The sequence below is a fragment of the Balaenoptera musculus genome, chromosome 2, assembly GCF_009873245.2.
Source record: "Balaenoptera musculus isolate JJ_BM4_2016_0621 chromosome 2, mBalMus1.pri.v3, whole genome shotgun sequence".
NCBI lineage: Eukaryota > Metazoa > Chordata > Mammalia > Artiodactyla > Balaenopteridae > Balaenoptera > Balaenoptera musculus.
In genome coordinates, this window is record NC_045786.1 from 128438181 (window position 1) to 128454266 (window position 16086).

At 37.3% G+C, this 16086-nt stretch overlaps 1 protein-coding gene across 1 annotated transcript in view; it reads right to left on the reverse strand.

Moving 5' to 3' along the window:
• FERMT2 (fermitin family member 2) overlaps positions 1-16086 on the reverse strand; it is a 74091-nt gene that overhangs the window by 45265 nt on the left and 12740 nt on the right. The window contains 1 exon segment of the mRNA XM_036842346.1: positions 4989-5222. Coding sequence (XP_036698241.1) covers positions 4989-5222 — 234 coding nt within the window.

Here is a 16086-nt window from a genome sequence, read left to right on the forward strand (position 1 = left end):
TCAATTTACAATCCCACCAACAGTGCACAAGGGTTCCCTTTTCTCTACATCCTTGCCAGCATTTATCACTTGTCTTTTTGATAACCATTCTAACAAGTGTGAGATATATCTCACTGTGGTTTCAATTTGTATTTCCCTAATGATTAGTGATGTTGAGCACATTTCCATGTACCTGTTGACCATGTGTATAACTTGTTTGGAAAAATGTCCATTCAGGTCCTTTGCCCTTTTTTTTTTTAAATTTTTTATTTATTATTTATTTATTATGTTTATTTTTGGCTGTGTTGGGTCTCCGCCTCTGTGCGAGGGCCCCCTCCAGCTGCGGCGAGCGGGGGCCACCCCCCACCACGGCGCGCGGGCCTCCCACCATCGCGGCCTCTCCTGTTGTGGAGCAGAGGCTCCAGACGCTCAGGTCCAGCAGCTGTGGCCCACGGGCCCAGCTGCTCCACGGCATGCGGGATCCCCCCAGACCAGGGCCCGAACCCGCGTTCCCCGCACCGGCAGGCAGACTCCCAACCACTGCGCCACCAGGGAAGCCCTGCCCATTTTAAAAATTGGATTATTTGGGGGTTTTTTTTGCTATTAAGCTATATGAGCTCTTCATATATTTTGGGTATTAACTCATCAGATATATGGATTGCAGATAATTTTTCCCATTCCACAGGCTGTTTTTCATTTTGTTGGTCATTTCTTTGGCCATGCATAAATTTTTTTGTTTGATGTAATTCTACTTGTTTATTTTTGCTTGTGCTTTAGGTGTTATATCCAAAAAGTCATTGCCAAAACCCATGTCAAGGAGCTCTTTTCTTGACATTTGAGGAAGAAATTAAACTAATTCTCTATAATCTCTTTCAGAAGATAGAAGCAGAGGAAATACTTCCTAATTCATTCTATGAAGCCAGCATTACTCTAATACTAAAATCAAACAAAGACATTGCAAGAAAAGAAAACTATAGACCAATATCTCTAATGAACATAAATGCAAAAATCTTTAATAAACTATTAGCAAATCGAATCCAACAATGTATAAATAAAATTATACACCATGACCAAGTGGGATTTATGCCAAGTATGCAAGGCTGGTTCAACATCCCAAAATCAGTATAACCCATCACATCAAAAGGCAGAAGAGGAAAAATCACATGACCATATCAATAGATGTTAAAAAAAAAAAAAGCATGACAAAATCCAACACTTATTCATGATAAAACACAGTAAACTAAAATAGAGGGGAACACTTCCTCAACTTTTTTTTTTTGGCTGTGCTGTGTGGCTTGTATGATCTCCCTGGTGGTCTAGTGGTTAGGATTTAACACTTTCACTGCTTCAGTCTGAGTTCAATCCGTGGTTGGGGAACACTTCCTCAACTTGATAAAGAGTATCTACAAAAAACCTTCAGCTAACAACGTACGTAATGATGAGAAACTAGAAGCTTTCCCACTAAAATCAGGAACAAGGCAAGGATGTCCTCTCATATCACTGCTTTTCAATATTGTACTGGAAGCCCTAGCTTATGCAATAAGACAAGAAAAGGAAATAAAAGGTGTATAGATTGGGAAGGAAGAAATCTGTCTTTGTTCACAGATAACATGATCATCTCTACAGAAAATCTAAAAGAACTGACAAAAACTCCTGAAACAAATAAACAATTATAGCAAGGTAAAGGACACAAGGTTAATATACAAAAGTAAATTGCTTTCCAGCAGTGAGCATGTGGAATTTGACATGTAAAACACAATACTATTTACATTAGCACCAAAAAATAAAATACTTAGATATAAATATGACAAAATATGGACAGGATCTATATAAGGAGAACTACAAAACTGTGATGAAAGAAATCAAAGAAAGAAATAAGGGGAGAGATATTCCATGTTCATGGTCAGGAAGACTTGATCTGTCAAGATGTCAGTTCTTCTCAGCTTGATCTATAGATTCAATGCAATCCCAGTCAAAATCTCAGCAAGTTATTTTATGGATACTGACAAACTAATTCTAAAGTTTATATGGAAAGGCAAAAGACCCAGGATACCCAACACAATATTGAAGGAGAAGAGCAAATATGGAGGATGGATGCTACCTGACTTCAATTCTTATTGTAAAAAGCTACAGTAATCAAGACAAGGTGGCATTGGCAAAAGAATAGCAAACAGATCAATGGAAAAGAATATAGAGCCCAGCAAGAGACCTACATAAATATAGTCAACTGGTCTTTGACAAAGCAGCAAAGGCAACACAATGGAGAAAAGATAATTTTTCAATAAACAGTGCTATAACAACTGGACATCCACATGCAAAAAAAATGAATCTAGACCCAGACCACACACCCTTCACAAAAATGAACTCAAAATGGATCACAGACCTAAATGTAAACTGTAAAAGCCTTAAAAGATAACACAGAAAAAAATCTAGATGACCTTGGGTTTGGTGATGACTTTTTAGATATGATAACAAAGCCATGATCCATGAAAGAAATAACTGATAAGCCAGACTTTATAAAACTTAAAAATTCCTGCTCTGTGAAAGAAACTGCCAAAGATAATGAAAAGATAAGCCACTGACTGGGATAAAATATTTGCAAGACATATCTGATAAAGGACTGTTACCCAAAATATACAAAGAACTATTAAAACTCAACAGTAAAAAACCAAAAAACTTGACTGAAAAATAGGCCACAGACTTTAACAGATACCTCACCAAAGATGTACAGATGGCAAATGAGCATATGAAAAGATGTTCCACATCATATGTCATCACGGAAATGCAAAATTAAAACAATGATATACCACTATACATCTATAAGAATGGCCACAATCCAGAACACTGACAACACCAAATGCTGGTGAGAATTCAAAAGCAACAGGAATTCTCATTCACTGCTGAATGTGAATACAAAATGGTATAGCTACTTTGGAAGACAATTTAGCGGTTTCCTACAAAACTAAGCATATTCTTACCATATGATCCAACAATCATACTCCTTAGCATTTACCCAAAGGAGTAAAAAACACATGTTCACAAAAAAAAACCTGTACATGAATGTTTACAGCAGCTTTATTTATAATTGCAAAACTTGGAAATAACTAAGATATCTGTCAGTAGGTGTGGAAAATAAACTGTGGCACATCCAGACAATGGGATATTATTCAGCGCTTAAAAAAATGAGTTACCAAGCTATGAAAAGACATGAAGGAAACTTAAGTGTACATTACTAAGCAAAAGACACCAATCTGAAAAGCTACATATTGTATGATTCCAACTGTATGACATTCTGTAAAAGGCAAAACTATGGAGACAGTAAACAGATTAACAATTGCCAGGGGTTGGTAGGGGAGGGATGAAAAGGCAGAGTACAGATTTTCAGGGCAGTGAAACCATTCTGTATGATATTATAATGATGGATATGTCATTATACATTTGTCCAAAGCCGTAGACTGTACAACACCAAGAGTAAACGCTAATGTAAACCATGTAGTCTGGATGATAATGATGTATCAATGAAGGTTTATCATTACAACAAATGTCCCAGTCTGGTGTGAGGTCTTGATAGTGGGGAGGTTTTATGTGTGGGAATGAGGGTAAATGGGAACACTCTGTACTTTCTGCTTAATTTTGCTGTGAACCTAAAACTGCTGTAAAAAAAAGTTTATTAAAAAAACTGATAAATGATATAAACAGGCAATTCAAAAAAGAAACTGAAATGGCCAGTAAAGACATAAAAACATAGTTATCTTTATAAACTAAAATGAAATACCGTATTCTTTCCCTCAGAGAAGCAAACACTAAAAACTGACAACATTCAAGTGTTAGTGACAACTGGAGGCAATGGGTTTTCACACATTGACGGTTGGAATGTAAACTGGTATAACCACTTGGGAGAGCAATTTGACGGTATCTGAAATGAATTACGTGTACACTTAAAACACAGCAATTCTACTTTCTACTTCTACACAAACACAAAAGAGAAATTCCTCCACACTCGTGCAAAATGGCATTAAGAAGATGCCTGCACAGCAACTGCAGTAACATTTTGTTTTTGGATATATACACTCACAGATGTGGATACATGTATGTATGTTTACATATTTTCAAAAGTACTGGAAAGATACATACTAACCTTATGACGGTAGTTGCTTTGTGAAGGGAGATTAGAGGAGAATATTAATCCAGAAATTTACCTATATTATTTTGACTTAAAAAATAGTTTAGCAAAATGATAAAATATCAGCTACTAATTCTAGATAATAGGATTTAGGTAAATGTTACATAATTCTTTGTATTTTTCTGTATTTTAATTTGTGTCTTAGAAATTCCATTAAACATAAAAGAACCTTGTAATTTGAGTCATTAGAACAAAACAGTAACGTCCTGTATCTCCCCAAATCTATGGTACAATGGAATTATGTACTAATGGTAAGGACAATGGTTCACATTTTCTCTGATGGTTGAATATTTCCTGTCATATGACAGAACTGGGTCAGCCAAAAGTAATCTACATCTCATTTCAGAAAATATAAACAGAACTGCTACAAGAGTGTTCAAATTGTAGACTGGTTAAGGAGGATATCACTCATGGTCATTTCCTTAGGAGCTGTGTCAGGCCTTCAATGAAGGAACACAATCTGCCTAAATCACTAAAATCAAATATTGACTTACGTTGAAGGAAATACTACAAAAGCTACATCACTCTGAAGATAATTGCCTGTTCTCTTCTCCTTCCCATAAAAATAAAGTCATCAGAATGAGGTATTAAATAATAATATATATTTCTAATAAGGAAATACTAGACACCTCCTGTTCTTCCTTAACTCAACATTTCTTTACCTTAAAGTAATATAAAAACTTTAAAGAATAAAGTAATAATTTCACAAATACACAAACACAGATAGCTTACCCCAATCCCTACTCCTTGAGATAAACTCAATGTCAGTCATCAGTCATATACGTATCATGCAACTCATAATTTCATGAATTTATCTAATACTTACTAAAAGTCTTACAGATGTCAGAAACAGCTTTGAAGACTCTGTCAGAGAAATTCACTTTCACCTTCACATACTTCATGTTGGGAAGTTGCAGGCGGAGCAGCTTGTGCTGGGGGGTGAACTGAAGCTTAGCATCTGCCTGAACGCCATACTTATCCAAGGTCCAATGTGTCTTGAGGAGCCAAGTTCTCTTCTTTTCCCACCACAGAGCATGGTCAGACCAATCTTTTTTTACATCTATTAAACAAACAAACAAAACACTTCTAAAAATCAGCAAGATTACCTTGAGAGAAATCATAAGCAGAAAACTAAATAACTGGGTATTTAATATGATCAACTAATTAAATACTAAGTGCCTGTTTTGTGATAGGTACAAAAAAATACTAAATAGCTGAGAAAACATTCTGCCCTTGAAAGCTAGTACAGAAGGGAACTGCGGCAGAATACACAGGGTAACTAGTAATGCTTAAGGTGGACACACCAATGACGAGGAGAGTAAGTACTCTCTGTAGGCATTCCGAGAACAAAGGGAACCCTGGGGACTAGAATCAGAAGGGTTAATGATGAGGTGGAGCTGGTGGATTCTGAGCCCAGCCTCGAGGGATGGACAATATTCTGATGATAAAATAGGTGAGAAGGCTGAGGTATAAGAGGCTGCAGAGGCATGCTGAGGTTAATGAGTGGTGAAAAGTAAGATGGAACCAAAGTGAACAAAACACAATATCCTAGGTAGAGAAGAGACTGGAAAAGAAAACATCCACGAGTAACACTTAATAACTTATTAAGAGAAAACAAAAACAAAAAAACTACATTCCCAACCACACACCCAAATACATTCCAAGAAAAGTAACTTATAAGTCACACTGTCCAACTTTTTTTCCCCAATATATTTCGGTACAAGAGAAAACATTAATATCTGTTATACTCTTTAACATCCTTATGCAATTAAATTAAATGAAAATAAACTTATACCAAATAAAGAGTATAATTTACACAAGATTTGGCTACCCCCAGATACAGCAGATCATAACAATAAACTTGCAAATAAAAGCCAACTTTAACTAGTTCTTAAAGTAGCAATAAAAGTAAAGCCTTTTTGGATCAATTATATGATAAACTAAGAACCAAAAAAGGGGGACAGGATATTTAAAAAAAAAAAAAAAAACAGTATTAGCCAAACAAAGCTTTCCAGGGGAAGAAAATAAAAATGAAAAATATTATCATGATTCTGATACAAAGTTCATTTTAATAGTTTTTAAAAGAACCGGTCAATTTTAAGAAGATAAATTTAAAAGTATACACTAACCTGTAATGTTTTTTTAGCACCTGTCTACCAGAAAGCTTCAGAGTAAAAAATCAAACTACCACATTGATTATGAGCCTAGAAACACTTTCTATAATGGTGAAATTTACTTGATATAATTAACTTCTCCTCATTATGGAAGAAACACATCACAGGTGGGAAAAAGACTTTCAATTCCCCCAGACAGTAAAAGAAATATTTTAATTAGTAAGTACTTTAATGGGAGAACTGTAATTACTTGTGATTATATTGCCATTTTGAAATTTCAATATTTGTTTTGGGAAAGCCCAGTCAATTATGTTATTTGAAGTTTGGCTGCAGAAATACATATTTTACAACTACTTACTTAGTTGTGACACAATGTATATAGTACCCTGCATCTTAAATTATCTTCCAGCACAGAATTTATCAACTAAATTTTAGAAACAGCAAATCTGATCTAGCTCACAAGAAGACAACCAAGGTTGGGACCTTTTCATATACTATGCGGTAAATGTCACACACGTTACAGATGGTTTACTTTTTTCTTCAGGAATAAAGAACCCAAGGCAGAAAAAGATAATTTGTAAAGAATGATAGTAACCAAGCAGGGCAAGGCTGAGCTGAACTGAATTAATTGTAGGTAGGTATCTAATACTTTCTTCCCCATATCTCAATCCATTCACTTCCGCTGCCAATATCAACCATTAAGGAAGCTACAACATATATTCCCAGTGCGGGGGAGAAGAGAGGAAAAAGCTGTACACCGCGAATAATAATAATAGTTTTGTAAATACTGACTTAAGTCATTTGGGTTCCCTTTGACTTAAATCAAAAGACAATCCTGAAATAAGAACTTTGGCACAAGTAGCTTATTTGGGGTTGGGGGGGGACCCCAGGAAGCATACCTGAGGGGATTAGGAAAACTGAAACAGAGGGAGAAAAGTCTATTAAGGATTCATTAACTTCTGTGGATAACTGGAGTTCAGTCCTGTGAGATACCCTCCGAGGAATCACACAGAACATGACTTAGAATTATCCCCCTAAGGAAAGAGAAAGCTGGGGTATCTATCCAATTCCTTGGTTGAGGGTTGCTCCTAGGGCCATTAAATTCCCAGCATTTCCCCAGCTGCCACGCATGGGCTGGCCTCCCTACACTCAAGCAGTTAACTCACCAAGGCTGAAATATTTACTACATGGACTTTTACAGAAAGACTCTGTAGGCCCGGATGCAATAAAATCTCAACTTTGCATCAATTAGGCTTCAAACGCTGACCTTCAGAAACAGGTACTTCCCGTGATCTTCCTCTTTAAAAATTTAACCCTCCCCATCAATTCCACCTTGGTTTTTCACACCAAAGGAACGGCACCCCTGCATCCAATAAGAATAAACATTGACAAGAAGGACATATAATCCAAAGACTGTGTACTAGAAACCTATGAATAGTTTGTTTACCCACAGAAAGAGAGAAAATCTTTTACTGACTGGCAACACTGGTAAAATCAGTCTTTTTTACCCACAGAAAATAGTAGATAAGTAACAATATAGGAAAGAAAAATTACCCCAAATAAAAGCAGAAACAGGACACCAGAAAAGATCTGAAGAGTCGATAGGGCACATGCCAAGAGACAAAAACAGAGAAAAGCAGGCATTCTGACAGCAAAAGAAGTAGTTAGTGCTAGAAGATGGAATGGTTGGACTACGGGAACCTGTGACATATGTTCAAATAGTATAATTTTTGGTAGCATTCTTGAAGACTCAAAATACCAGCAACCTAATCAGCATTAATTATAAGATAATCACTACTACAGAACAAGAACAAACAGCATCTATAAAATATTCATTAATTCCACAAATATCTGCTGAACATTTACTATGTGCCAGAAGGCACTATTCTAGTGCTAGAGATACAGTGATGAGAAGAACAAAGTTCCAGCATCTTTGAAGAAGGCCAATATGACTAGAATTGAGGAGGTGAAGCATCAGAGAGCTCGGCAGAAGCCTTGTATATTATGAAGTTGTTCAGCTTTTATTATGTGTGTGAGAGAAGCCACTAGAGCAGTGTTTTTCAGCTTGTTTGGCATTAGAATTATCTGAGCAACTTTTCAAATAGAGTAATGCCTGGACTCAGCCCAAACCACTCTGGGTGTGGGTCTAGAAATTGATTTTAAGCAGGGGAGTGATTTTTTATTTCAAAATCATCAGATAATTCTGAAGAATGCAGGGGCAGGGGTGTGCATGAGTGAAATTCAGAGGCCGTGCAAGAAGTTAACATGGGAGTGGACAGGATGAAAGTTTGAATTACAATGGTTGGGCAGCAAGGAAGGAGAAATAAGGAATACAGACAACTTTTCCTGATTATTTTGTTATAGTGGGGAGCAGAATCATAGATGGCAGATGAACGGAAAGGGGGTGGCAAATCCAAGAAGTATTTTCAGTCTCAGTCTTGTTTTTAAGAACGAAACCTATTTCAGCATTATTTAAATAGTGATGATCCTATAAAGCTTAAAGCACATTTCCAATTATCATTCTTTCCTTTGACTGCCCCTCCACAGAGAGTCATTGTGTCACAGTGTCATTTCAAAACTTTTTAGAGACTTGATTGAGCTCTCTTAAATATGCAAGACAATATTTTCCCACTTACTAGAAAATCTTTCTTTGGTTCTGGCTTTGTATCACACTATGTATCTTATTTTGAAACTAGCAATAGCTACACATCAAGTCCCACAATTGGCTCCACTACAGATGTCATAAGAATCTATTTATTCTATTCAGAAGTAGCAAAAACAATTTTACACTCTGATCAAAATCCTGAGAAAGATGATGTACCAACTGAGAATCATTAACCAAGGCAAACATAAGCGCCAACTGCACATCAAAAGTACTTAACCACACAAGGTGTGTGTGTGTGTGTGTGTGTGTGTGTATGTGTAAAGCTGTATATCTTAATGCAATAGCTCCTTCATTTCAAACCAGGTAGATTGAAACAACTATTATAAATTTATGGCCAACAGGATCCAAGATAGCACCAGGCAATCCTACCATGTTTCTTCTATCCACTGTATTTCAAACTTGTCATCCCTCCTCACTGCCTGAGTATCCTCCTTCTCAGTAGACAACCACGGATTCTACTTTAGAAAACAGAGAAGCCATCAGATTGGAACTATTTCACCTAAGTGCCAACCAAATGTACAAACCTTCTTGCATCTGTACCCGTACGGGTCTCCTGCCTTTGTGTTATGATGAGAGGAGCGTCTCTCCTGTTTATCTGAAACCAATCCTGCTACCTATGCTCTGCTGCCCTTCCCACCTTCTAGAGACCATGCACTTCCCACTCTGACTCCTAGGTATCTCATCCATTCTTATGGCTTTACATGGTATCTATACACTTACCTTCCTAATTTTTATCTCTAGCCCAACCTTCTGCTTAGAGCACCAATTTATACATCCTACTGACTATCCCACATCTCCACCTGGATGTCTCACAGGCATCTCAAACTTAATATGTGCAAAACTTAACCCAATTTTCTCCTAGCCCTACTGTTATTAAATAGCCCTAACTGTCAACCCAAGTTGCTCATGCCAGAAATCTAGTTTATTTATTTATTTGGCTGCACCGGGTCTTAGTTGCAGCACGCGGGATCTTCACTGCTGCGTGCAGGATCTTTAGTTGTGGCGTGTGAACTCTTAGTTGCGGCATGTGGGATCTAGTTCCCTGACCAGGGATCGGACCGGGGCCCCCTGCATTGGGAGCACGGAGTCTTAGCCACTGCACCACCAGGGAAGTCTCATGCCAGAAATCTAAAAGTAATGAATTCTTCTCCTCCCCGTAGTCCACACATTCATCAAGTCAGTTCCACTTCCCAAAATCTCCACTTCAGTCTGCACTGGCACCATCCTGTCTTTCAGGTAACCATCATCTCTTACACCGACTACTCCAACAGCCTCCTAACTGGTCTCCTTGATTCCGTCCAGCACTTTCCACACAACACCCAAAGTGATCTATTTAACGCTTTCATGTCATTCCCCTGCTGAAAATCTTTTAACAGCTTCCAACTACACTGAGAATGAAATCCAAATGCCTTTGAGTCTACACAGTGCCACACAGTGTAACGCACCTACTCCTCCATGTTTATCCTGCGCTATTCCTCCTCTGCTTCAGCCACACCTGCCTTCTTTCTACTCTGAGAACTGTCAAGTAAATAAGCTCTTTCTTGCCTCAGTGGCTTTGCATGTGCCATTCCCCTCTCTGAATGCCTAATTCCCTCTTGTCTTTCAAACTTTAGTTTAAATTCCATGTTCTCAGAGAGGCCTTTCTTAACTACCCTATCTAAGATGAGACCTCCAATGTCCTATGTCCCTCCTTTATTCTCTATTTCAGTACACTGTAATATCACTTATCAAAATTTGCATTCATTTTGTTTGTTGTTCATGGGATGGGGAGGTATCTTTCTTCCCTACCAAACTCTGAGACGACAAGGACAATGCCTATTTTGATCACCATTGTATTTCTAGCACATTGCACAGGTGACTGGCACACATTTGATATATGAATGAATCCTCATATTGAAAATTTTAAAGATCCTTCATTACTTCAAGAAAACATTAATCCCAACGAAGAAATTATTCTTAAACCAACAAGAAAAATTATAATAAGATTTATTAATTTAGTTGTATGTTTAAAAAAATCTGTCTTGTCTTCTTCAACTTCAGAATTAAAACGTGTCTACACTAACTAAAAGTATGGCACAGATTCCGCTGGACATGGGGAATCAAAACCTATCGACTTCCTCTTCTTTCTCGCATCTTCTTTTGCTCAAGACAATCCCTACTATATGAAATGATTATGTTCCAAAAGTTCTTTTAAGTCTTAGAATTTAGATTTGCCACAAAGAAACATTATAAATAGGTTCCAAATCAGACTGTTACTCAAATCTAAAATAGCCCAAAGTATACTACTAGCAATATTACACTAAACTGATATCATAAGGCTTTTGCAGAATATATGGTTGATGTTCAACTAGAGATGTAAGGAAAACTGCTAAGTGGCACCTGCAGACTGTGGGTTGGATGGAGAGGAAGAAAGACAATGTTGCTGGTAAGCTGTGAGGGAGACAAGGGCTTCCTGCTAAAGTAGGGCACCTGGCTACTCCCTCGTCACCCTTCCATAAACTCCAGGAATTAACTGGCCTCCTTCCTCTTTCCCAGCTACAATTTGTTGTCTTAGGCCCAGGTTTCTTTCCTCTACTAAAGCTCCTAAAAACAGAAGAGCTTTACCTTCTGCTTTCCTCTCTAATTCCTGAAACATACAACTATTCTAATGTTTCTAATGAAATGTTATTGCCAATAATGTGTAAAGACAAGGTCTACAAGTAAAATTAATGCTTAAGTAAGTTTAAAAAATTATCTCTATAATGTTATCCCTAATGTTTATTGAAATGTAAAGGACATTAAATATTAATTTCACTTTTCGATCACATAATCTTTTGTTCTTAAGAACTCCTCACTCTCACTCTTTTAGGTCTCTCTCCTCCCAAACTCCTTTTAATTTCAGAGGTGAGGCAGCTGAGGATACTGCTCCCTTGTTTTTAGGATGTGCCCTCTTGTTCTTGTTTTTAATCACTCAGACCTTCAAAAAAGGAAATAGGCAAAATGGACGAAGTGCTGCTCTTCAGGTACACAACCAATAAATGAATCAATAAACATTTTCCAAGGACCTACCATATGCCAGACACTAAGCTAGGCCATGGGAATATATAATTAGTTACGTAAGAATTCCCATCAAAGAGTCACTTACAGTCCAAGTGAGGGACACAGACAGTGGCAGAAAGATCAGAATCCTGTTCTAATAGGTATCTAACTGATATCTCAACTGAAGAGTCAGCATGAAAAAATGGGCTCAAAGACTAAATTTATGTTCACTCAGCTCTGCCCAAGGTAAACAAACTCTGTCTCCCAGGCACACAGAGACCTGGTATTTCCACTTGATTTAATAATTTCTTCACCTCCCTACAGATGTCCAATCTGTCCTCTTCCTCACTCCTAAGTACCTATTTCCTATAAGACTGCTATTTCATTAGGGTCTCAAAGAGCTACGGGGAAATAGTCACTCAAACCACTCCATTTCTCTGTTCCAATACTATCCATACTTTGGAATGTCAATTTATTTATATATAATGGACCCCAGTCCCCACCATACACCAAGAAGCTAATCAATTCAAGATATATCCTAAGAAAGATAAGGATTACACCAGATAATTAAGGACTAGACCATGGAAACCGTGATTCAAGTGAGGGCTGGTTTCAGGAGGTCCTGCCTAGAACCGGCCAACACTACAAAGTCACTCATCAGTTCACTCTCAAAACACCAAGTGTGAAGGAATATTTATATTATGCATGTCTTTAACTGATTTAACAATGGCAGCTACAGACAATAAAACTCAAAAAGGTTATGGTTAGTAGCTATTTTACTATTTGAAGAATGCGTATAGTACTATGTAAAATTAAACTGAGTTCAAAATAAGTGAAGAACACAAACATATCAACTGCAAAGACGCAATTTAGAAAAATAATGTAATTAACCACTCTTGATTTTACATTAGAAACTAGAATTATATTATAAAATGAATACTCTATCATCTAAAAATAATTGAAATAACTTCCAAGTCATTCCTCTCTTCCTTAAGACTGTTCCACAGAGACCAGAAGTAAATTCCTCAATTATTTTTAATCTTATTCTAGAAGAGTAACCCTCTCTTCCAGACTACGCTTCATTCTAGAGGAATAATCCCCAACAGATTCTCAGCAGTGTATTCTATACTACATTACTACAACGCTATCTACGACTGAATCAGTTACTATAATAGGATTATTAGTACACTAGAAAGAAGTATATTCCTGATTTTCCACAGCTATGAAAAGCAGAAACAGACTGCTTTAAAAGAAGTCCCAGAGCTAACTCAGCTGACATACTTTTGTTAATCAATAAAATGAAAACAGGAAACATTAGCAATGAAGCATGTAAATATTCCGTAATTCAGTAACTGTCCCCCACTCACCCCGTCCATTCAACAAATTAAGGGAGACTACACCAAGATCATACAAATAGAAATTATATTAACCTAATCTTTAAATCTTTAAAATTGAATATCTCTCTCCAAGGTCTAGTTTCTTCCTCAGTTTTTCTTTCTATCCAAGTACTATGGAATTTACCTCTCAAACAGCTGTTAAATTTGTCCCTTCCTTTCTTTTTATTACACTGCTTTAGTTTAAGTCCTCAGCATCTCTTGTCTGAACTACTATAATCCCATTTTTTACAAAACTATCTGAGTTATCTTTTAAAATGCAAATTTGATCATTTTACTTCTCTACATAACTTTACAGGTCCTTCTGTTGCTGAAGTGTTTTATCACCTCTTAGCAGGTTGCACAAATCTTAACCATCTGTGCCCCACACTGCTTGGCTATCCCCAGGTACAGCTCATGCTCTGGCCCAGTTTGTGAAACAACTTGATGTTTTGTGCATCCTTGATTGGATACCTTTCTCTTCCCCCCCATCAGGCTGACAAAATCCTACACAAAAACCAAATATTACCATCTCCAAGCCTTCACTGACCCTCCTGTTAAAGCAGTTACGTACATCTTAGCACTCTGAATAATATACCACACTTCATTATAATTGATTTTATGTAACTACCTTCTTCCACTCGATTAAGGGTCTTTGATCTTATTTATCTTGTACCTCAAAGGCAGAGCCCAGGGACTTTGCTGGTGGTGCAGTGGTTAAGAATCCACCTGCCAATGCAGGAGACACGGGTTCGATCCCTGGTCCAGGAAGATCCCACATGCCGCAAAGCAACTAAGCCGTGCACCACAACTACTGAGCCTGCACTCTAGAGCTCGAGCCACAACTACTGAGCCCTCATGCCACAACTACTGAAGCCCACGTGTGCCTAGAGCCCATGCTATGCAACAAGAGAAGCCACTGCAATGAGAAACACGTGCACTGCAAGGAAGAGTAGCCCCCGCTCACCGCAACTAGAGAAAAAGCCCGTGTGCAGCAATGAAGACCCAACATAGCCGAAAATAAATAAGTAAAATAAATAAATTTTTAAAAAGGCAGAGCCCAAGGCCTGGCACATGGAATTAAACCAATAAATATTTGTAATATGCAGGCAACGTGCAAACTCTTAAGTGTATACAGGCAAATGAAAAAATAAAACTGATATTTACTGTACTGTAATTTAAAACATTAGAAATATTGAGAAGTGTTACACTTCTTTGTAAAAACTTACCAAGAGTAGTTTTATTCATTTATTTATTTTTGCTGCACCAGGTCTTGCTGCATGAGGGATCTTTAGTTGCAGCATGCAGACTTCTTAGTTGCGGCATGTGGACTCTTAGTTGAGGCATGCATGTGGGATCTAGTTCCCCGACCAGGGATCGAACCCGGGCCCCCTGCATTGGGAGCGTGGAGTCTTACCCACTGGACCACCAGGGAAGTCCCCAAGAATAGTTTAAATACCACTTGTCTATGCCCTGGCAAATTATCATACTCCTTTCTAGGTTTGGATCAATTTCCAACATTTTATCCTGTGTACTTTCAATGCCATGATATATCTCCGAGAGTTCCTTTAATATGCAGTTTTTTGCTGGTGTCACTTCCTCTGAGACATCTTTGTCTTTTTTGTCATACCACTTATCTCATTTATGTCGATAAGTTTGCCTTCACTAAATTCCTCTGGCTGTATATCTAGAGTCTCTCAAATGGCGACAGCACCCACATTCCCGTGGTGAGCTGTTTCTTCTATAACTCCATTTATGCTTGATTCAAATTTCAGTTCTGGCATCACCACTTTTTGGGTTTTCCTGCTGCACATTTATCTTCGTTGGCCAATTCCCTCTTTCAGTTATCCGTTTAAAAAAAAAAAATCTCATGAGTTTATCAGTGGGAGAAAAAGAAGCAACACAACTACATATGCTGTCTATGCATGAACACAAATATACAGTAACCAATCATGGACAGACTGAAATATGTGCTATAACTGGTCACTGATCATGATACACATGTTATTGACACAGTGAGTTGTAGACTGAAGAGCTAGAAGCAAAGTTGGTACTTTATGCAATTACTCAAAGTATGGTGGTAACTAAAATGTGAACCATGTTGTTGGATAACTGGTGTTAACTAAACCATGATAACTGAAACATGTGCATACTGAAACTGTGCAAAATACTGATGGTTTCCAAAAATCTGATATGTCCTTTTCTTAAAAAAATGTTTTTCATCTGTTAGCATAAGCAGTAAACTGCTTCAAAGTTTACATATCATTCAAATTGCCAAAATATTTCAATTAAAATACCCCATTCAATTTTAGCTTAAGAAAATTATTGGTTTACATTAAGACTAAAGCAGATGCATCACCCAGTTTTCAAAAACATTTAGAAAATAAACTCCTGATTAAAAAGTGACTGATGTTTCTTTGACATAGCTAACTTGATTGAAAATTAGGAATTCACTCATCAAAACAAAACAAAATCAACTAAGTTTACAAATGGCCTTCTGAAGTTACTCACAAACCCAAAATAATGTTTATCAATTTCAATATCAATTATTTCCTATTACAAAATACACTAACTCAAAGTAGTTGAGAAGCTTTACCAGACGACATACATGCATGCAATTACAGAGTACGCACAAATAGAAGTCATGTCAATTATTCATTTCCAGAGGGTGGGTAACTTTCTATCCAATCCAAAGGCTTACTACTAATTTAGTTCAACTTGACTTAGTTCCTAGAAGACTGGACTCAGAGTCCA